The sequence below is a fragment of the Brassica rapa genome, chromosome A02 (assembly GCF_000309985.2).
Source record: "Brassica rapa cultivar Chiifu-401-42 chromosome A02, CAAS_Brap_v3.01, whole genome shotgun sequence".
NCBI classification, from domain to species: domain Eukaryota; kingdom Viridiplantae; phylum Streptophyta; class Magnoliopsida; order Brassicales; family Brassicaceae; genus Brassica; species Brassica rapa.
The window spans coordinates 5,462,704-5,482,143 of NC_024796.2; the positions used below are offsets into that span (position 1 = coordinate 5,462,704).

The 19,440-nt window shown below is 36.5% G+C and overlaps 6 protein-coding genes and 1 long non-coding RNA gene across 9 annotated transcripts; 4 read left to right on the forward strand and 3 right to left on the reverse strand.

Moving 5' to 3' along the window:
* The first annotated feature begins 1,211 nt into the window (after positions 1-1,211).
* LOC103851600 (ras-related protein RABA2d) lies at positions 1,212-3,283 on the forward strand. 2 transcript variants are annotated; one of them, XM_009128467.3, is made up of 3 exons: positions 1,212-1,410; positions 1,533-1,730; positions 2,603-3,283. In XM_009128467.3, exons 2-3 carry the CDS (start codon positions 1,566-1,568, stop codon positions 3,089-3,091), a joined length of 654 nt encoding a protein of 217 aa, XP_009126715.1. In that variant the 5' UTR covers positions 1,212-1,410; positions 1,533-1,565; the 3' UTR covers positions 3,092-3,283. The 2 variants fall into 2 exon arrangements, with proteins under 2 accessions (XP_009126715.1, XP_033141248.1); XM_033285357.1 differs by having other exon boundaries at positions 1,292-1,353.
* Positions 1,811-2,728, reverse strand: LOC117132033. The gene is made up of 2 exons (XR_004455423.1): positions 2,492-2,728; positions 1,811-2,454 (listed from the first exon to the last, which is right to left on the reverse strand). It is a non-coding gene; the product is annotated as an uncharacterized LOC117132033 (long non-coding RNA).
* A 972-nt stretch (positions 3,284-4,255) lies between the features above and the next one.
* On the forward strand, positions 4,256-7,028 carry LOC103851601 (serine/threonine-protein phosphatase PP1 isozyme 2). 2 transcript variants are annotated; one of them, XM_033285355.1, is made up of 4 exons: positions 4,256-4,867; positions 5,683-6,242; positions 6,324-6,498; positions 6,647-7,028. In XM_033285355.1, the coding sequence occupies exons 1-3, from the start codon at positions 4,663-4,665 to the stop codon at positions 6,495-6,497; spliced, it is 939 nt and encodes a 312-aa protein (XP_033141246.1). In that variant the 5' UTR covers positions 4,256-4,662; the 3' UTR covers position 6,498; positions 6,647-7,028. The 2 variants fall into 2 exon arrangements, with proteins under 2 accessions (XP_033141246.1, XP_009126716.1); XM_009128468.2 differs by having other exon boundaries at positions 4,277-4,867; positions 6,761-7,028.
* Positions 7,029-7,697: 669 nt separating this feature from the next.
* LOC103851602 (DNA-directed RNA polymerase II subunit 7) lies at positions 7,698-9,268 on the forward strand. The gene is made up of 6 exons (XM_009128470.3): positions 7,698-7,956; positions 8,316-8,481; positions 8,558-8,608; positions 8,690-8,755; positions 8,823-8,891; positions 8,983-9,268. Exons 1-6 carry the CDS (start codon positions 7,841-7,843, stop codon positions 9,046-9,048), a joined length of 534 nt encoding a protein of 177 aa, XP_009126718.1. The 5' UTR covers positions 7,698-7,840; the 3' UTR covers positions 9,049-9,268.
* Positions 9,269-10,211: 943 nt separating this feature from the next.
* LOC103851768 lies at positions 10,212-11,414 on the reverse strand. The gene is made up of 8 exons (XM_033284219.1): positions 11,379-11,414; positions 11,153-11,299; positions 11,023-11,076; positions 10,869-10,937; positions 10,709-10,777; positions 10,546-10,638; positions 10,332-10,421; positions 10,212-10,220 (listed from the first exon to the last, which is right to left on the reverse strand). Exons 1-8 carry the CDS (start codon positions 11,412-11,414, stop codon positions 10,212-10,214), a joined length of 567 nt encoding a protein of 188 aa, XP_033140110.1.
* A 327-nt stretch (positions 11,415-11,741) lies between these two features.
* LOC108870758 (transcription initiation factor IIA subunit 1-like) lies at positions 11,742-13,201 on the forward strand. Its single transcript, XM_018656397.1, has 6 exons — positions 11,742-11,813; positions 12,322-12,504; positions 12,600-12,696; positions 12,774-12,874; positions 12,965-13,053; positions 13,162-13,201. Exons 1-6 carry the CDS (start codon positions 11,742-11,744, stop codon positions 13,199-13,201), a joined length of 582 nt encoding a protein of 193 aa, XP_018511913.1.
* A 2,157-nt stretch (positions 13,202-15,358) lies between these two features.
* Positions 15,359-18,988, reverse strand: LOC103851604 (putative L-type lectin-domain containing receptor kinase II.2). Its single transcript, XM_009128471.2, has one exon. It carries the CDS (start codon positions 18,025-18,027, stop codon positions 15,955-15,957), a length of 2,073 nt encoding a protein of 690 aa, XP_009126719.1. The 5' UTR covers positions 18,028-18,988; the 3' UTR covers positions 15,359-15,954.
* Between the last annotated feature and the right edge of the window lie 452 nt (positions 18,989-19,440).

Below are 19,440 nucleotides of genomic sequence, written 5' to 3' on the forward strand. Positions count from 1 at the left end.
ATGCTCTTAGAGTCTCCGGGTGAGTCGTCTCTTGCTCCAACCACTGAAGTCAAGGCCTCTTATTCAACAGCTGAAGACTAAACTTTTAGCACCTCCAATGCCAAAATTTTCATAGTATATATATTAACCCGAAAAATATTTATATAATATTTGAGCACTAAAACCATTACTTTGTTATTTTTAACATAAGAGCTTCTCAAACAAAAGTTTCTGAAAGAGTATCTCCTAATTAAGAATAAAGAAAAAATGAAAAAATGAAAAAGTAAAAGAAAACATGAAAATAGGTTATCATCAAAGAAATTCCAAGAAACCCATTAGAACTTCCCTCTCTACTTTTCACTATATATATAACTAGTTTGATTATTTAATTACTTAATTAAAATAATATATTTTCTCTTTTGAGAACCTATTTTTGAGAACTTCATCGATGTTGGCTGCTCTAAGTGTCAATTAAGATGGCTAACCAGTGTCTAACAAATTAAATGACTAATCTCTGAAGGCATTTTGTCCTTAAGAGTTATGTATATTTCTTGTTTGTGAAAATTGCTAATCAGTCTCACTAGCACTTCTTTTGATTAGCTTGTATAAAAGACCAACCCTCTTAAATGTTAATAATGGTTGTTTAATGTTAAATAAATAAGATCAGTAGTCTCTTAGACATCATCCGTTATCATTATCTTCTGATTAATAACCACACACTAAATCATAGAAACGAAATGTTCTTTGTTCCTAGTTCCAGCCAAACCAATCAAATCAATTTCAAACTTGTTTATTACAGTATATGATTGCTTTGATGAGTTCAACCATTACACAAGAAAATTTGTTTTTAAATCCTTAATTTCGGTTGCGCGGTTTCGTCATTATAACTTCAATTAGATTATCGTTAATTATGAGCTAATAAAATTGATGTAATCATTTGTCTACTGCGAATGATCAATCAACAGCGCATCTTCACCACAAGACAGAACGTAAATTATAGAAAAATCATTATATTACTTCTGTTTAAAATATTTATGCATACGTGTTTCTTAGCAATTGGCTGTTAACAGTCTAACATGAGAGTAATTCCTATAGTGCCCCTGAAAGTATGAAACATTCCTCTTACTTTTTGTCAGCCTGACGACTCTGACCTGGTAAGCTGCCGCCTGGCCCACCTCAGCCCTCTTGTCATTTGCTTTATTAATACATCGTCGTTCGTTTTATCGTATCAACACACTATATAATATACGAAAACATCATATATACTGTAATAAAGGAAAACATTTATACTACGAACCACAAAGAGGATTAAAAACAGTAATAGGAGAGTGTTTCCTTCAAGAGAAGTTTCATCCTTAAGCAGATCTAAAGAGGGTGAAACTCGCTTTTCACGATTAATCCGCCATTTTTTTTCCGTGGAATATAAGAAGGGTATGTAATGTTCGTTTCGTTTCCGATATGCTCTGGCTAGAGTTAATTTCGATGGATCCGTCGTTTTTTCTATGATGGCATCGGTTGTTTGTTGAGATTCAGAGATGTTTGTTTATGTGTAGGCTTGTTTCTTTTGGTGAGATAGAAGAGGAATAATGACGCATAGAGTAGAACAGGATTACGATTATTTGTTCAAGATCGTGTTGATTGGTGATTCTGGTGTCGGGAAATCAAACATCTTGTCTAGATTCACCAGGAATGAGTTTTGCTTGGAATCCAAGTCCACCATTGGTGTTGAATTCGCCACAAGAACTCTTCAGGTGATTCAAAGTTTTCTATTTCTTGCCACCATTCAAACTCTACTTCATTTTGTCACGTGATCTCTATGAATTTTTTTAGGGTTAGGATCTGCTAGGTGTGGTGGGATTTGTATTCTCTGTCTTTGTTTTGAACTAGGTTTAGCCCTAAACCGTGAAATCTTTTACTTCCTCTTCAGTTTTGCCTTTTTGGTTTGGTATCAACTTCACGATCTCATCATTATAGGTCAATGTTAGTTCATCTGATGCGGTCGTGTTTTAGTTTTGTTCTTTTGAAGTTACATCTATTTTTTGAGCCAGTCTTAAAACATGCTTGTGTAGCATATAACTAGTGAAAGGTACTGTGGTTTCTTAAGATTCGAATAATCTAATGTCTGAGACAATTCGGTGCATTGTTCCTCTCACCTGTTTTTTAAATTTTATTTTTGTTATCTGAGAATTTTTATATCAAGAGAGCATCTTAAATGTGCTGGCTATGAGTCATGAACAATGCTTTAGTTTATATTTTTTGTGTATGACTGACTGGTGGAGAGAGCCCCCAACTTGTTCCCCAGTAATGTTTTTTAACTAATCATCAAAGTCAACTTTTCATCCCTGAAAAAGTCTACTCATCAAATAATAATTTCAAGAAAGAGTTATGTGATACATAGTGACCTACATAAACATTTATGTGGCTGATGTATATCACAAATGTTGATGCTCTGTGTTTAAGCAAAATGATTTGTAACTGCCTATACCAGCTTCTCGCTTTTTAATAGTTAAACCATGTGACAGCTTCCTACCATCTGCTAATCATGTCTGTGAAAGCTTGAAGCAAGACAATTATGAGACCTAACCAGTTGTTAACTTTTTGTGATTGTCTTACGGTTATACAGGTTGAAGGAAAGACTGTAAAGGCCCAAATATGGGACACTGCCGGTCAAGAGCGGTACAGAGCCATCACAAGCGCTTATTACAGAGGCGCAGTAGGTGCATTTCTTGTCTATGACATCACCAAACGTCAGACCTTTGACAATGTCCTAAGGTGGCTACGAGAACTAAGAGACCATGCGGATTCCAACATTGTGATCATGATGGCTGGGAACAAATCCGATCTGAACCACTTGAGGTCGGTTGCTGAGGAAGATGGTCGGAGTCTAGCCGAGACAGAAGGTCTATCTTTCTTGGAGACATCTGCTCTTGAATCCACAAACGTCGAGAAATCATTTCAAACCGTGTTGACAGAGATTTACAAGATCATTAGCAAGAAAGCTTTGGCTGCTCAAGAGGCAGCGGGTGCTAATTCCGCGATTCCAGGGCAAGGAACAACGATTAACGTTGAGGATACGTCTGGAGCTGCCAAAAGGGGTTGCTGCTCTACTTAATTAGTATCTCATGAAAGCTTCTCCTCTTCTCTCTCTTTTATCTTGTTTTTTTGGCTGATGAGTGTAACAATGCAAGGGTATGTAGAATGCTTCTTTTCAATCACACTCTTGTCTTGCAATCTCTGATGGTTTGTGTTCAGAAAAAAAAAAAGTTATAATAAAAAGGAAGAAAAAACTTCGTTAGTACACTATTATATTCTCTGTGTTTCTTTGGTATGTTCCGGATAGTTCTGGTTTACAATTGGACATACTTTTTTTTATCCATCTCTGGTTTAAGTTGATTGATGTGCACGTCTTCATGAATAATAACAGTTTTGTGAAAATAGAATACAAAAGACAATTTCATGAGGAACGAAAGACATTTCTTATAGAAGGCTTGTATCTAAGGTTGGATATAATATCCATTCGAACTTGGAAAGCTATAATCCTCTTTCTTTATTTTTTCTCTGGCGCTGATTCAACTTATTAGATTTGAAGACAATGATATCTTATATAATACTTTTAATACAATATATAGACCGATCACGCTTGTAGGTACACCTGTTGCTGTCCGGTTGAAGGATCAGCAAGATGAATTCAAAATGTTTTTAAAAGAGCTAGTGGAGTTTGGACCAAAAATAGATGATTGTGGCTGGTTCACAAGTGATGTAGTCTGTTCGAGTCAAAATGAAGATTTAAGCTTCTGCATTTCTCTTTAGTGCCTGCCTCTTCTCTGCACATTTGTTTATTTCTTTGTTCTAATTCTCTTATGGATTACACTTCTGCATGACATTTTTAGAGTAGAATACTAGCTTTGTAGAAAAACGGAAAACAAAAGAAAAAATTTGAATAAAAAAGCACACAGAATCTAAACTTATGTGTAACGTTAGATTCTTTTTTATTTAAGATGTAACGTTAGATTCTTATAAGTATTTATTAACTTCTATTTTAATTAAAAGTCAATATAATTTAAATACATTTTCAAATCTATAGTAAAATTATATCTTCTAAACCCACTATTTTGAAATTTCACTAATAACATTGATAATATTAATCCGAAATCCAATAGAAAAAAACTCCTAAATTATCTTTCCCCAATATATCATTAAGAAAATGAGGATGAATTGACAAAATACAATTTGATCATAATTAATCAAAAGGAACAGTACTACTATTTATGAAAAATTAATTATTTACAAAGGAAACAAAAAAATCAGAAGTGATGTGCATAGTGGGGACCAGCAAATCCATCCACGGAGAGATGATTATAACATTATGCAGAGAGTTGCATTAAGCTATTATTATTGGACAATTACTTTATTTCGGAAATAAATATAAAATAAATAAACAACCACTAACCTTCGATAAACTCACCCATCACAGAAACTCGTTAGAAACTAAAAAAAATAAAAAAATATTTGGGGAAACAAAACAAAACAAAGGCAAAAACTTTTTGGTCTGAAGATCGAGAAAAGATTTCGAAATCAAATTTGGTTTTCTGGGCTATCGATTTATGTCCGAAAGATTGAAACTTTTGTAAGATAAAAAGATCGATTGGTGTTGTTAAGTTTCGATCGCGTGGGGTCTTTGTAATGACGCAGCAAGGGCAGGGAAGCATGGACCCTGCCGTTCTCGACGACATCATCCGTCGTTTGTTGGATTACAGAAACCCTAAGCCTGGAACCAAACAGGTCATGCTCAACGAGTCTGAGATCAGACAGCTTTGCAGCGTGTCTAGAGAGATTTTTCTCCAACAGCCTAACCTCCTTGAGCTCGAGGCTCCAATTAAGATCTGCGGTAATCATTCAATCTCCTTTTCATGTTCGTGTTAGGATCTGATGTCTTCATGATTGCCTTGTGTTCTTAGATCAGCTCTCCATAAAAAAGTTTTTTATTTTTCTTTGTATTGAGTAGGTTTTGTGTAACGTGAATTGGTTTTAGACAGATGTTGTGTTTGGTCTAAGTTATAGATAAGGAAGCACATAAAAGGTTTGTGGAGTAGCTAAGAGAGATAGAGAGATGTTTAAATCAAACATCTGATTGATTGCAGCTGATGTCGATAAAGACAAGTTAAAAGGTCACATAAAGATCATTGGATTGCTCTAAAACATTGAGTTAGAGACCTCGTCCATGGTTACATTCATTGAAAACTTTTTGTCGTTGAAGTTAAATGAGCTCAACCTTGTGTGTTACATAAGATTAGATAAGTATCTTGATGCAACCTAGGATGTATTTGTTTGTCTGGTTGAAAACTGTTCTCGGAGGTTCGGTTTATGTAAACTTATCAGCAGGGCCGGTCCTGAGATTTTGGAGGCTATAGACGTAAAGATTTCATTTTTTTTTTACAAATTTGGGGGATTATCTCTATTTAAATTTCTTGAAAAAATTTGGAAACTTGAGGCGAATGTTTCATTTGGCTTTGACTAGGATCGGTCTTGCTTATCATGGCCTGATCTGAAAATTTGGGAGCCATACATTTTTTAAGAACTTTTATAATTTTTCTTCTTCATAATTTGGGTAACTATGGGGACCAAAGCTAATGTTTCATCGATCTTGGCCCAAATCCGACACTGGAACTTGTATGTTGATGTGGTTTTGTTCTGTTTATTCAGGTGATATTCATGGACAGTACTCAGATCTACTGAGGCTATTTGAGTACGGAGGCTTACCTCCTGCAGCTAACTATCTATTCCTAGGAGATTACGTGGACCGCGGGAAGCAGAGCCTAGAAACAATCTGTCTTCTCCTTGCCTACAAGATCAAATACCCTGAGAACTTCTTCCTCCTAAGAGGCAACCACGAATGCGCCTCCATCAACCGAATCTACGGATTCTACGATGAATGTAAACGCAGGTTCAGTGTCAGACTCTGGAAAGTGTTTACAGATTCTTTCAACTGCCTCCCTGTAGCTGCTGTAATAGACGATAAGATATTGTGTATGCACGGTGGCCTTTCTCCTGATTTGACCAGCGTGGAACAGATTAAGAACATTAAGCGACCTACCGATGTTCCGGACTCCGGTTTGCTATGTGATCTGCTTTGGTCTGATCCGAGTAAAGATGTGAAAGGCTGGGGGATGAATGACCGTGGAGTTTCTTACACGTTTGGGCCTGATAAAGTGGCTGAGTTTTTGATAAAGAATGATATGGATCTCATCTGTCGTGCTCACCAGGTTGGTCTACTACTACACTATGTTTTATGTTTCTCTTGTCACTACAAGAGTTTCTAATCAAAAACCTGTTTTAAATTGCAGGTTGTAGAGGATGGTTATGAGTTCTTTGCGGATAGACAGCTTGTTACTATATTTTCAGCTCCTAATTACTGTGGTGAATTCGATAATGCTGGTGCTATGATGAGTGTTGATGAGAGTTTAATGTGCTCTTTTCAAATTCTTAAGCCTGCGGATCGGAGGCCTCGGTTCTTATGAGGTAGTGTTCAAGTACCTTTTTATAACTGCTTCACTTCTTGTTTCGACCCTTTTAGATTGCAAAATTGTTTCATTAAGCGTAGTAAGTAAAGCTCTGACATCTCATATACTAGCTGATCTGATGTGCGTTTCTTTTCAAATTACTGTAGATTATGACACTTGCTCAGATTTTGCGAAGTTTTGAACTTTATGAATCTGAGATTTCAGCTTCTATGTCAGATTCATTCACTTACAGAAGGGTTCTTTCATGTTGCATTTTTCAGTTAGAGCCTCGCTGGAAAGAAGACGAAATTGGCGAGATAAAAACGGGAGAGAGAGAGAGAGACATTTGAAACTCCCTGAGACTTTGTCCTGAGGCCTTTGCAAGAAGGCAGGAAAAAAAAACACATTGTTACATGTTATATCATATAATCTTATTTGAACTCTTGTAATTTCTTTTCTCAAGACTTTATGTTCTTATGGTCTTCTTCTTATTCTCTGACTCATATTAGAAAGTAAACAAAAGTCTGCAAAGTTTTATTCTTTCATCAACCCAAGTCCTCAATTGGTGTATATACACTATATTCCTTGAACACATACACATAGAACTTTATGATTAAGAGGTTTCGGACCATGTAGTATAACTTTCTTTTAGAGAGTAAATCCTTTTAAACGTGAACCAGAGACATTATTTCCGAGGTCTTTATATTTTGGGTAATCTAGAAGTTCAACTCATTGTTAGTCACTAAAAAGAATCTTTGGTCATGACTTAAATAATGATAAGTGAATAAAAGTTAATTGCTGGACTTAAAACTTTAAGTTATTCTTTGTCATCATTGACTTAAAACCATCTGTGAGGTTATAATGCAATGTGGCAACTTCACTGCAATGTGTAGTAGAATCTTGAGTCATCCATTCAATTTAAAAGCCACCGTTTCTTCTTCTTGCTATTCACAACAGATGGAGTCTTTAGCAGTTGTTTTAGCTCTGGCGTTGTTAGTAAACGCAAGGAAGCATTTGTCCGTTTCATTTTTCAGAAATATTTAACTTTTTTTAAGGGTGGTTAATTACGTTTAAGACCTTGGTTGCACACCAAAACAGTCACTAAACCACAAGAAACCAAGACACAGCAGCCCTAAATCTAATTTAACCAATTAATTAATTATTATTTTTCGGTTATTCATTCTAATTTCCTAATATTTTAAGCAAACCAACAAAAGAAAAAAAATAAGGAAATAATCATCCCTTTACAGACGGTTAAAGAGAGATCTGCACTTGTGGAAACTAAATTGCTCGCATAAAGACATTAAACTAGGGTCGGAGAGTCCCAGAGCGAGAGAGAGAGAGAAAAAGTGCAGACCAAGATGTTCTTCCACATAGTTTTGGAGCGAAACATGCAATTACACCCACGTTTCTTTGGTCGCAACCTCCGTGAGAATCTCGTCTCTAAGCTCATGAAAGATGTCGAAGGCACTTGCAGGTTTCTTCTTCAATCTTGTTTCTTTGGCTCGGCTTCAGATTCAATTGCATATTTTGAAACTCCTAAACCCTAACTCCTGTCTCCTTCAATTGGTTTTGTTTCTGGGATTACTGATTGGATGCTGAATCTTTTTTCAATTGGGCTAAAGATCGTTACTTTAAGCATAAAGTAGAGAAACTCAGTGGAGTTTTTGTGTAAAGGATTGATTTTTATTGAGATCTCGAGTTAGTCTATTGCCTTGTCGCTAAGATTGTGTGTGTTTAGCAGTTAGTTTTATCTCTTTATCTAGAAAGATTTGTCTTTTAAAGCATTCTAGCTAAATTGGAACTCTTTTGCTTTGTGTTTGGTTTTGGTGACAGTGGTCGACATGGGTTCGTAGTGGCGATAACGGGGATAGAAAGCGTAGGGAAAGGGTTGATCCGAGACGGGACTGCCTTCGTTACCTTTCCTGTTAAATACCAGTGTGTTGTCTTCAGGCCTTTCAAGGGAGAGATTCTGGAAGCTGTTGTGACTTTGGTGAATAAGGTAATTGTGTTATTATATAGTTTTACTGTCTCTTTAGTGAACAAACGTAATGGAAAATTGTGTAATGAAATCTCAGATGGGTTTCTTCGCTGAAGCTGGACCTGTTCAGATCTTTGTGTCCAAGCATGTAAGCATCATGGTTTTGATCTACTAGCTTTTCTTTTTTTGGTTGTATGTGTTTGATGTTTACTCTTTTCAATCATTACAGTTGATTCCAGATGATATGGAGTTTCAGGCTGGAGACATGCCTAATTACACGACATCTGATGGATCGGTCTGTTCCTTTTCTCTACTTCATATATTTTTCAAAGAAGACCTAATCTTACCAATGCTTTCTACAGGTTAAGATCCAGAAAGAATGTGAAGTGAGACTAAAGATTATTGGAACTAGAGTCGATGCCACTGAAATCGTATGCACACTCTATCCACATTGCAACTTACAGTTCATTTTTTTGGCTTGAATCTTTATAAATGTTGAAAATTTGTCTTTTGATTCTGCAGTTTTGTGTTGGTACCATCAAAGACGATTTTTTGGGAGTCATCAACGACCCTGCAGCCGCTGCATGAGCAAAAGTTTCTGGCCTAGTTCGGTTTTGGTCCGGAAGATGGCATGTGATAAAAGATGTATCATAGACCATTTACAAGTTGATGTCTATGGATATTTTTGTTCGGAATAATGTTTAATTTCATTCGAGTTTAGTGGGTTTTGTTCCTCTCTATTTTGTAAGAATGTATCCTATTATTCTTAAGCAGAATTAATCGCGAACAAACAATCGAGTTAAGAATCTGTCTGAACTATACAGTGTACATCTGACACTATAAGGTCACCTTGGTACCAAGTAGGCGTTTGTTGTATACAATAACATTCACTACTCAGAAGTGTGCGCTTGGGTCACTGTGCTACTACTGTAACTGATCCATCTTGCTTCAGCTTGATTAAGCTGCTCTCAATGTTTCTAAGCACAGGTTTATAGCTGTAACAAATTGCAAATAATAAATCAACAAAACGATAGGATCTCAATAGGTTGAAGAAGAAGGAAACTTACACGCGCATATGCCCATTGAGTGCGCAGATAACGATTCTGTTCTTAACTTGTCCAGAGCTTCACGGAGTTCTACATTTTTCTTTAGACATTCTTTCACCTACACAGTTTGCTACAAATCAACATAAAGTTAAAAGAAAATGTTTCTCACGCAATAGTAACTGTGAGAGGCTTACTTGACTCTCCCATTGCTTTGATATACTGCTTGATTCTTGATAGGAAGCCGAGAGGTTTGAGTTCTCCTCAAAAAGCTTCCCTATTTCGTTCAGATGATTGGTTGTCAATCTGAAAATTACAATGCATGGGAATGAAAATCCCAAATCAAGTGACGTTTCCCAAATCAAGTGACGCTTAGCAGAAAGCTAAGACATTACCAACATGAGAAGCTTTTGCCTACTACTCTCCAATCTTTCAAGTGCAACAGCCATATCATGCAACTGCTTCTCCAGTACTTCTTTATCTTCCTTCCTACACGAAAACCATCAAAACTTATAACTCTTAAGGGATTCCATAAAACGTTGAAGAAGGCATATATGCTGGCAAGTGGCAATAATGGGTTAGTAACATTTTCTTACCACTGAAAACACTTTTCGACTTGATTGGTTGATTCATAACAAAGTTATTGATACGTATCCAACAATTGCACATTCAGTAAAACAATTTCTGAATGACTCCGAGAAAGCATTTTCACATGAGCTAAAGCATCCAAACACCAGATGAATGTAACAGCTGATTTTGAAACAAGCGACTTGTATCACGTCACATATTACCTGAAGCACCGCTGGATAAAACTGAAATCTTATGTACCAGTTCCTGATTTTCAGACATTAAAGAAGCAACTCGGGTTTGTTCTTCAGCTAAACGTTGTTGTTCTTGCTGCCTCAACATTGATTCTTTCTGTTTATATTAAGAACATTAGTATCGTAGACTCAAAGACTCTTGTCTGAGGAGAAAGTATCCGACTCAAACGCACTCGTACCTATAATTCTAATTTTAGGTTGGCCATCTCCTTCTCAGATACTTGGTCCGGGGAAACTGCAACAAATAAAGTACCCATTGTTTGCTGTTGTATCGAGTTAAGCTCTGCTCTGAGAGATGATGCATCTTCCTCAGCCTATCAACAATGGGTAAGTTGAGAAAAAAGGAAAAATGAAATTTAATCCTCGGAAGACATAAAGGCTTACTCGATATTGCTCCTCCTCTGCCTCTTTAACACGTTTCTTCAGAGTCCTAACTTGTGCTGAGAGATCCTCCTACAAGCAATAGCTATCGCAATCAAAGGGTGGTTATTTTAGCATAAAAAAAAAGAAGAAGTAAAACAGGAGGAACCCCTACTCATGAAACGACAACAGCATCTTTCTCCATTGCAATTTCCTTGAGAGCTTTTCTCAGAGACGGCACTGTGTTTTGTTCCTGTCACCATCCACCGGAGCAGTATGTCAAGACATGAAAAAAAAAACAAACAAAGATCACAAACAAAAGCTTAACTGTAACTCACTAACACATTCAGCTGAGACTCAAGTGATTCATTCTCAGCTTCATTTGACTGAAGCTGAAGCCCATGGACAAAAGAAAAAGCATCATCAACATTTTATCCAAAAGAAAGAAATGGGATCTCATTTTCCAGCCTTTGAGGATAAGATCTTGTTGTGATCCTCCATATCAGCATACTTCTTCTGATGTTCTTTGTGTTGAGAATATAAAGCACCAAGATCTGTCCCTGAAGAAGCTTTGCTAGGCCTTTGAGCTGTTCTCTTTTGACGAATCTCCTCCAACTACCGAGATGACATAAAAACACGGAGGTGAGACACCGCCAGAGGAAAATGAAACTGTGGAGACGACGGAGATACTTACAGTCCAACGTCCAAGAGACGCGTGGTGCGAGTCCATGCTTAGTTTTCGACAACGTGAATGATTTGAATCTCAGCTTTCCTCTCTCCCGGGGAATTCGAACCGATTCAACGGTGAGGGTAATCGCCTAGTGACATGTAAGTGCAAGCCCATCCATAAACGCATGTTTTTTTAAAATCTAGACTAACACATATCTCCCTTCTCTTGAGCTGTACATCTCTTCAGAACTATTATTTTCTTTTGTAGCTCGCTCGAGTAATAATCATATACGACCAACACATCTCCTTTTGGACTTTACTTTCTTTCAATCTTCTTCCTCCTGAGAGGATCTTCGTAAACAAAATATTCAAAGTCGACCATTTCGGAATGGATACGAGCGAGACTACCATGGCCTGCATCAGTATCAGCAATGATGTTATCAGCAAGATGCGATCCGAGGTAAGCTCCGTCAAAGGAGGCCTGCATCAGAGTCTTCTTAGCAACATTCATGGGGTTAGTTTCATAACTGAGAACTGGATTTAGTCTTTCTTTCCATCGAATCTTGTTTCAATATTCTTGAGCTGCAAGTTAGGGTTTTTAGGAGGATTCTGGAAAACCAAGATGATACGATATCTTGTGAACTGTGATCGATCGCCGCTTCAGCTTTTGAGAACTCAGAATTCAGATTTGACTCGATCTTGATACATTTAAGTTGTTTCAGTTTTCTTGGGTAGCAAGTTAGGGTTTTATGAGGATTTTGGAAAACGAAGATGATGCGATACCTTGTGAATTGTGATCGATCGACGCTGCAGATCTTGAGAAATACAAATTCAGTTTTAACTCGATCTTGATACATTTGAGCTGTTTTTTTTTTTTCTTGAGTCACAAGTTAGGGTTTTTGGAGAATTTTCATAAAGGCCGTTTACAATAGACTTCGAAAAGTGTGATTATGAACTCTTGTCTATAGAATTGGCTAAGGAAGATGATAGAAGCTGGAGTCATAAGCGAAGCGATCCTACCATCTTCTGCTTCCTTCCCCTTCCCCTCACCTGCTGTGATTGTGCCTGCTCCTCGTCAAACTCAGGATACAAACCCTTTACCTGGAGATGCTGCAACTGGAGTTGACATTGATGCTCAGCTTCCATCCACGGTAAGGTTCCTTTAATTTTGGCTGTAGAGTCTTCTTGTTTGACGGCTCACTTTGGAGTCACACAGATGTATTACTGATGCTGAGTACGTTTTTAGGACCTTGTGATGTCCACAAAGAACGATATTCCTCAGAATGACGGATCTGGTGATGGAGATGATGCTGACATAAAGCCAAACACTAATGCTCCTTATGGTATTGTTTAAAATTTATGCATGAGTTCTAGTCATAGATAACTTCTGGTTTCTAACATGTGTGAGGGGATGGTGTAGATGAAGATGATGAGGATCTGAACGAGAATGATGATGTTGAGGAAGAAGGTGGTACCGATGATGATCACATTCCGTATTTGATCATCTGTCAGTTTGATAATGTAATTTTGTTGTTTAGTTTTTTTTTTCATTACTGCATATATATTAATTCCTAACAATGATGGATTTCTTATAAAGGGCAACTTCTGCAGGTGAAGAAGAAGAGGGGTACGAACAAATGGGACTGCAAATTTAGAGCTGGAGTTATGCAGATCAACACAAAGAAGTTTTTTTCTCTGAGGTTTGGGACCAACTTGTATTTTTTTTCCATGCTTTTTGTTGAACAAAAAATAGTCACATGTCAGTTTTTATACAAAATTCTTATAAATCATCATCTCATTTTGTGCAGGCTAAAGGAGATTTCAACTTCTAACAGAAGCCTTATATGAAACTCTCTCTTGATGTACATAATGCACTCTTGGCCCTTCTTCTTTTGAAGTTTCACCATGTAGAACTCGAGCTCTTCTCTTTCTAATATGTACATGTTTCATATAAAACCAAATTACAAAAGTGTATATATATATAAAAAAAAACACCAAATCACAAAGATGAGCTTCAAGCCAACTGATTAAGATGTGATGATTTCAATCCAAAATCTTTTTGCTTTTTAGTTTTTACGTACCCATCAGCACGACCACATTGTTCAGCTCTTTATGCGATACAACTACAAGCAAGCAACCTTCTACTGCTAAACTGTTCTTCAAGGTGCGAGGAAAATCAAGTTTCTGTGGTTGTCTATATGACGATGGTGGACAAGCACGGACCGAGAACTCAGCGCAACTGCAAGTGCAACTGTGAACATGGAAAGATGGCGATGCTTGATCAGTTCCATGGCTTTATTATTATGATTTAACCCAACTTTTTATTACAAAAGTGTATATATATTTTCCAAAACAAATATGTATTAATCCAATATTGTTCTTGTAAATTTTGTTTGTTACATATATATCGTTTACAAAAAAAGAAATAGTTGTAGAAGTGAGATGATGTTAATAATTACATAACCATCTCCGTATAATAATGTATGAATTGGTCCCGAGGATATATAATATTCAAACATGCAAATTTGATGTATAACATAAATGAAATATTAAACCTGTAATAGCGCCTGCAATTTTTTGATCCATCTAGAAACCTCGCGACTAAGACAATCTTTGGGCTCGTCTAAAGAGACGCTCACATTCATAGCTTATGATGTTGAGCTGATTTCTGATCTTCTCTTTGGGGACACGCTATGTCTTTTCAGATGGAATTGGAAAAATTTCTTCTGAGTTTGCTGAATTTTGGTGGCTAGGAAATGTGACATCAAAGGAGTTTCTCCATCTGCTTTTCAGATTACATGCGTATGGTACAAAGGGGTAGTCGATCAAGACCCAATCTGAAAAGCAGATGGAGAAACCCCTTTGTTGTCGCATTCCCTAGCCACCAGTTCAGCGAACTCAGATGAAATCTTGCCAATTCCATCTGAAACACACATAGTGTGTCCCTGAAGTGAAAATTTTCACATCAGGAATCAGGTCAACATCATCAGCCATGACTGTGAGCATCTCTTTAGACAAGCCGAAAGGATCGGCCCAACCTTGCAGTATGTTCCCAAAACGTCCCATCCACGATCTAATATCCTAATCACGTCGCTGGGTGCAAACTTCAAAGTCGACGTGCTGTTTAATTTGCTAGCAGTGTAAGCAAGATCACTCAAAAGAAAAAGAATGGAAAAGCATCTTCAACTATGCAACAGAGGCTCAGTGTGGTTTAGAGTGATCATATTGGTTGAGATTTTTGTTCTCTGCGTTTGATTGTTACAAGAATTAAACCCGACAATGGATAATATATAGCAGTCAGAAGGTGGAGAGCTCTAAGTGATGTATTAAGAATAAATGTTCTTTGTTTAAAGAAAAGGAGAAAGGAATTCAATACAATCAAAATCCAACGACTAAATGTTGCTTTTTCAGTTTATGAAATTGTTTAAAATTTAATATTATTGGATATTATATTTGTTTATATTTAATAAATTTTAAAATTTAGTGTTACTTAAGCTAATTTAATATTATTTAAGATTAATGAGGTCTTATTCATTGATGAACTTTTTAAAAAGTTTAATTTAACCATTATATGGATTTCTTCATTTAATGATTTTGAATTTTGTTTTAGAATTTAGTGTGACTAAAATCGAATTTAAGGTTATTTAAAACTAAAGTGGTGTTATCCAATTATGAATTTTAATAAGTTTAGCTCTAATTTGTTATTATTCATTTAATGATTTTAAATTATCTCTTAAAACTAAATGTTATTAGATTTTATAGCTGTAAATCAGGTATCACAGATTTCTAATTTATAGTGTTTTTCAGTTAAGATTTCAAACAATTCATTAAAACTCAATGTTATTCAAAAATACATAATTATTAAAATCTTTGTATATGGTGTCATTATAAAATATTAATATTCTAATTTTAATTTTAATTTTGATTATTTGTATGTATGTATAAAATATTAATATTCATCTCTTTATAAAATATTAATATTCTAATTTTAATTTTGATTATTTGTATGTATGATTTATTTTAAATAATATTATATTTATTTTAATTTAAATGTGCAATTTGAATATATAGTATCTAGTTGATTTGGTTATTATTTGGGTATATCGAATTGAATTTACTTCTCTAAGTTTAACTATAATATTTTTTAGCTGAAATAAATCAAAATTTTCATATATTTTTTTTTTTGCATTTAGAGTTTTGATTTTGGACATGCAAATTTAGATTATTCAAGCTACTCATTTTGTGGGTTATATTGAGATACACATATTTCTTCGAATCAAGACACAATTACTTTTGATTCTAGTACTCTATTATAAGAGCCATGTGATGCTCAAACCCGCTGACAAGGCTTGGCTTTAAACCTGACATGTCAGTGTGCTTCCACAGTTTGGAACAACAACACATCACAATGCAACCATTTATATCAAGAGTAAACAACATTGTAGCAAAATAAAAGAAAATTTCAAATACACAATCATTCACTGAACAACATTGTAGCAAAAGGAAAAAAATCTGTCAAATATATTACATGCGCTTAAAAGACAGCATTGTAGCAAAACAAAGAAGCTTACTTGTAAGTTTAGCAGCCTGTGAAGCAGGCTTCAACGACCACCAAATAGGATTGTAACATCTTCAAAACAGAAATTAGCTGATGTGGAAGTGGTTGTCATTTGCGTTACCGTTTCATTGCTTATATTAGGCATACCAAAACCAGCTGTATCAAATGATATGCTAGGAACAGGAACATTCCCTTCGAGATATTGTACTATATGTCTCATACTAGGCCTGTTCTCAGGGTTGCTCTGAGAACAAAGCATGCCTAGCTTCAAAAGCATCTTCACCTCTTCAGCTTTGAAGTTTCCTTCAAGTTTACTGTCAACAGTAATCATTAAATTATCTCTGCTTCCGCAAGTAGCAACCCACTTCATCAAAATCATTTGCTCAACCGGTCTCTCAGGGTCGACTGGCCTCCTCCCACAAACCACCTCAAGGATAAAAGATCCAAAAGCATAGACATCGGTTTTCGTGGTAGCCACTCCCATTGCAGTTAGCTCAGGTGCCATGTAGCCAATGGTTCCTACCACACGCGTGGCTTCAAGATTCTGGCCGCGGTCATGGAACCTTGCAAGCCCAAAATCTCCCAACCTACCATTTAGTTCAGCGTCCAAAAGAATATTGCTAGATTTAATATCTCTGTGTAACACAACTTGCTCCCACTCTTCATGAAGATACAAAAGGGCAGATGCTACTCCCTTGATTATATTCAATCTCTGAGACCAAGTGAGGTCTTTCACTTTTTCTTTATTGAACAAGTAGTTATCTAGGCTTCCATTTGGCATGTAGTCATAAACCAAAAGCAATTCACCTTTGCGTCTGCAGTAGCCAAGGAGCTGCACCAAGTTCTTGTGCCTTAGCCTTCCCATGCTAGCGATCTCTGCCACGTATTGTTGCATTCCTTGTTCTGCATCATGGGAGACTCTTTTGACCGCGATTTGAGTACCGGAAAGAAGTTCTCCTTTGTATACTTTTCCGAAACCTCCGGCTCCAAGTAGCTGACTCTCCTTGAAACCTTTGGTTGCTTTGTAGAGGTTCTTGAAGGAATACCTTTGGGGGATGTACTCTTGTTCCCATTGTTCAAGCACCTCTGCATACTTTCTTCTCTGGTAAAGATACAAGATTCCTCCAAGCATCAGAAGAATAGCAATTGAAGGTATAGTAGCAACTAGAATCAAGGTCTTTTTGGTGTTTTTAGACTCTGACGCTGCTGGTGGTGGTGGTGCTGAGGGTGGTGGCGGTCGAGTAGGGGGATTCAAAACCTTTGAGAGGTCAATGCTTTCTGATTTGCCACCTTTCTTGAAACTCCATGCAAGAATGTATTGGTCACTTCTGGTTGAGCCTGTGGAACCAGAGAAACCTACAAACATGGTCTTATTGAAAATCTCTGAAACATTGATGGATTTTGACAAGAGAGGCAAACTTGGTTTGATGGAACTTGACAAGAAAGGTGAACCTGGCGTTGACTTTGGTACCGGAGCTAGCGTTACATTTAGTAATTTCTCTACTCCATTATAATCTATCCAGACAAGAATACGATCTCCACTCGCAAGCAGCAGGGGTTTAATCTTTCCCTCCGAATAGTAACCAGCATCGGCATGGTGGACCGAGACTATACTATTAATATCAATCCCTACATGGTTTCCGCTTTCGTCAAGTGGTTCAGAGCTTTTATTTGTGTCAAACTCTACAGCTAGGATCTGCTTTTCAGTTTTGTTTTTATTTTCTAAACTGAAAAGCCCTAAACCTGAAGTTGCGGTGCCGTTGGCCATGAGGTCTATCTTAGAAGCTACCACAAAAGCCATACCTTGACCGTAGGAAGGAGGCTTCTGCAGTGGGAAGATTGCAAAGACAAACTCTGTTGAAAATGAAAATGAACTGGGAGACGACGCTGTGAAATTCATGGGAACTTTGAGCATAGCATGACCAGTGCTGGTCTCAGTATCATTTGTAAGATGCAATCGACCATCGTTTATATTTGCCATTCCATCAAGATAAAGGTTTGCTCCCCTGAAGTCATACAGCACAAATGGATCCTTGTCTTGAGCGAACACTAAAAGCATCACATGGACACTAATTATCATCATCCAGATACCATGTGATCCCATAACTCCAGCCATCTTGACCAGAGATGATCTTCTGTCACACCTTAGTTTGCGAATCTCTTATTCTCCTGCACCTTCTTTTCCATGAGAATTGTGTTTTTAAAACTGCAGAAAAGTCAGAGTTGACCTTTACATGGAAGACACTATCAAAGAAAAGCTAGAAATGTTCTTTTTCCTTTTTGAATTAGTAGATATACCACAATTCCTATGTCATCATTTAGACGGTTCTTACAGTTGTGTGGCTTAACTACTTTGGTAGTCCTATCCTCATGACAAGTTTTAGGTACAATGGTATGTACTTTTATTTTCCTACATATAATGAGTACTTACCATGTATGTGGCAAGATAAGGTGATTAAATATGTACAGTTGTGTTCCATATTATATGATAAGCGTGGTTACATGGTCATATGTGTTCAGTTTGGATATATATTTTATGTGAACATGGTTATTCTACATATGTGCACATATCTCTTATCCTAAAAATGGTTTAAATCATACGAAACATATTAAAAATAATAAATGCTAGTTGTATGTAGTTTAAGTTCTTTGACGAGCTCAAGGTCAATGATGCTGACACTGTTTTAAAATAGGTTTATGTAAGAGTAATTTAGAATCAGCTTGCTTCTCTTTATTTTTTGTTTGAGTCGAAGAAGTCTCCACAGATGACAATAGAGCTCTTATGACCTACTTTGCTTGGAAATTACCTCTCTTTGACACATCAGATAAGATATTTTGACTCGCCAGAAAAAAAAAGGCGTATAATTGCAATGCAAGCAACCAGAAGAAACGTCTTTAAGTTCTTTTCAAGTGATAAAACAAAATTGACAAGAAGACCACAAAACTGTAGCTTCCACTCTTCAAATTCGTCAGAGTAGTCATCCAATTCTTCTGGTAGAAGTTTGGTCACGATAACAGCTTCTAATCCATTCTTGTGTATTTATCAATGAGACTTCCACTTACTGTCTCACCTCCATGGCTTTTGTGATAACTATTCTGGGTCTAACCAGCTTGTGAGCTTTTCTGTATAGACTGCACCGTTAACTACTCTTTTCAAGCAACTCAAAGTTTAAGAACCATTTGGTATAGCTTGGTCAAGATTTTCTACTTTGTTTCCTTGACCAATATTTTAATGACTAATTTATATCTCTGCTTACTGATTTGTATTTGTGGGCAGCTGAGGTTTAGACCCACCCAGCGGTCCAGACCAGCAAATTTTTATTTCTTAAAATCATATAATTTTCTAAATTTTACAATGCTATAAACAATTTACTACACCGTAATTTACAAATTACAACAACCTAATTACTCAAGTGAATACAAAAACATCAAAGGAGAAGAAATAGACCAATTGTTTCTAGGGAAAACACTCTCTTACACCAGTACTGCATTATGAATTCAATTGTAAACATGCAGAATAGTAAGAGTA

Bases quoted from the DNA above. Each gene is read 5' to 3' on its own strand.
- LOC103851601 (XM_033285355.1), top strand. From the start codon at position 4,663: ATGACGCAGCAAGGGCAGGGAAGCATGGACCCTGCCGTTCTCGACGAC. The intron at 4,868-5,682 runs GTAATCATTCAA...CTGTTTATTCAG, and splicing joins GGCTCCAATTAAGATCTGCG to GTGATATTCATGGACAGTAC. The intron at 6,243-6,323 runs GTTGGTCTACTA...TTTAAATTGCAG, and splicing joins TCATCTGTCGTGCTCACCAG to GTTGTAGAGGATGGTTATGA.
- LOC103851768 (XM_033284219.1), bottom strand. From the start codon at position 11,414: ATGGACTCGCACCACGCGTCTCTTGGACGTTGGACT. The intron at 11,300-11,378 runs GTAAGTATCTCC...TCATCTCGGTAG, and splicing joins CGTCTCTTGGACGTTGGACT to TTGGAGGAGATTCGTCAAAA. The intron at 10,938-11,022 runs GTGAGTTACAGT...GGATGGTGACAG, and splicing joins AGTCTCAGCTGAATGTGTTA to GAACAAAACACAGTGCCGTC.
- LOC103851602 (XM_009128470.3), top strand. From the start codon at position 7,841: ATGTTCTTCCACATAGTTTTGGAGCGAAACATGCAATTACACCCACGT. The intron at 7,957-8,315 runs GTTTCTTCTTCA...TTTTGGTGACAG, and splicing joins GATGTCGAAGGCACTTGCAG to TGGTCGACATGGGTTCGTAG. The intron at 8,482-8,557 runs GTAATTGTGTTA...ATGAAATCTCAG, and splicing joins TTGTGACTTTGGTGAATAAG to ATGGGTTTCTTCGCTGAAGC.
- LOC108870758 (XM_018656397.1), top strand. From the start codon at position 11,742: ATGGATACGAGCGAGACTACCATGGCCTGCATCAGTATCAGCAATGAT. The intron at 12,505-12,599 runs GTAAGGTTCCTT...GTACGTTTTTAG, and splicing joins ATGCTCAGCTTCCATCCACG to GACCTTGTGATGTCCACAAA. The intron at 12,697-12,773 runs GTATTGTTTAAA...GGGATGGTGTAG, and splicing joins AAACACTAATGCTCCTTATG to ATGAAGATGATGAGGATCTG.
- LOC103851604 (XM_009128471.2), bottom strand. From the start codon at position 18,027: ATGGCTGGAGTTATGGGATCACATGGTATCTGGATGATGATAATTAGT.
- LOC103851600 (XM_009128467.3), top strand. From the start codon at position 1,566: ATGACGCATAGAGTAGAACAGGATTACGATTATTTGTTCAAGATCGTG. The intron at 1,731-2,602 runs GTGATTCAAAGT...ACGGTTATACAG, and splicing joins TCGCCACAAGAACTCTTCAG to GTTGAAGGAAAGACTGTAAA.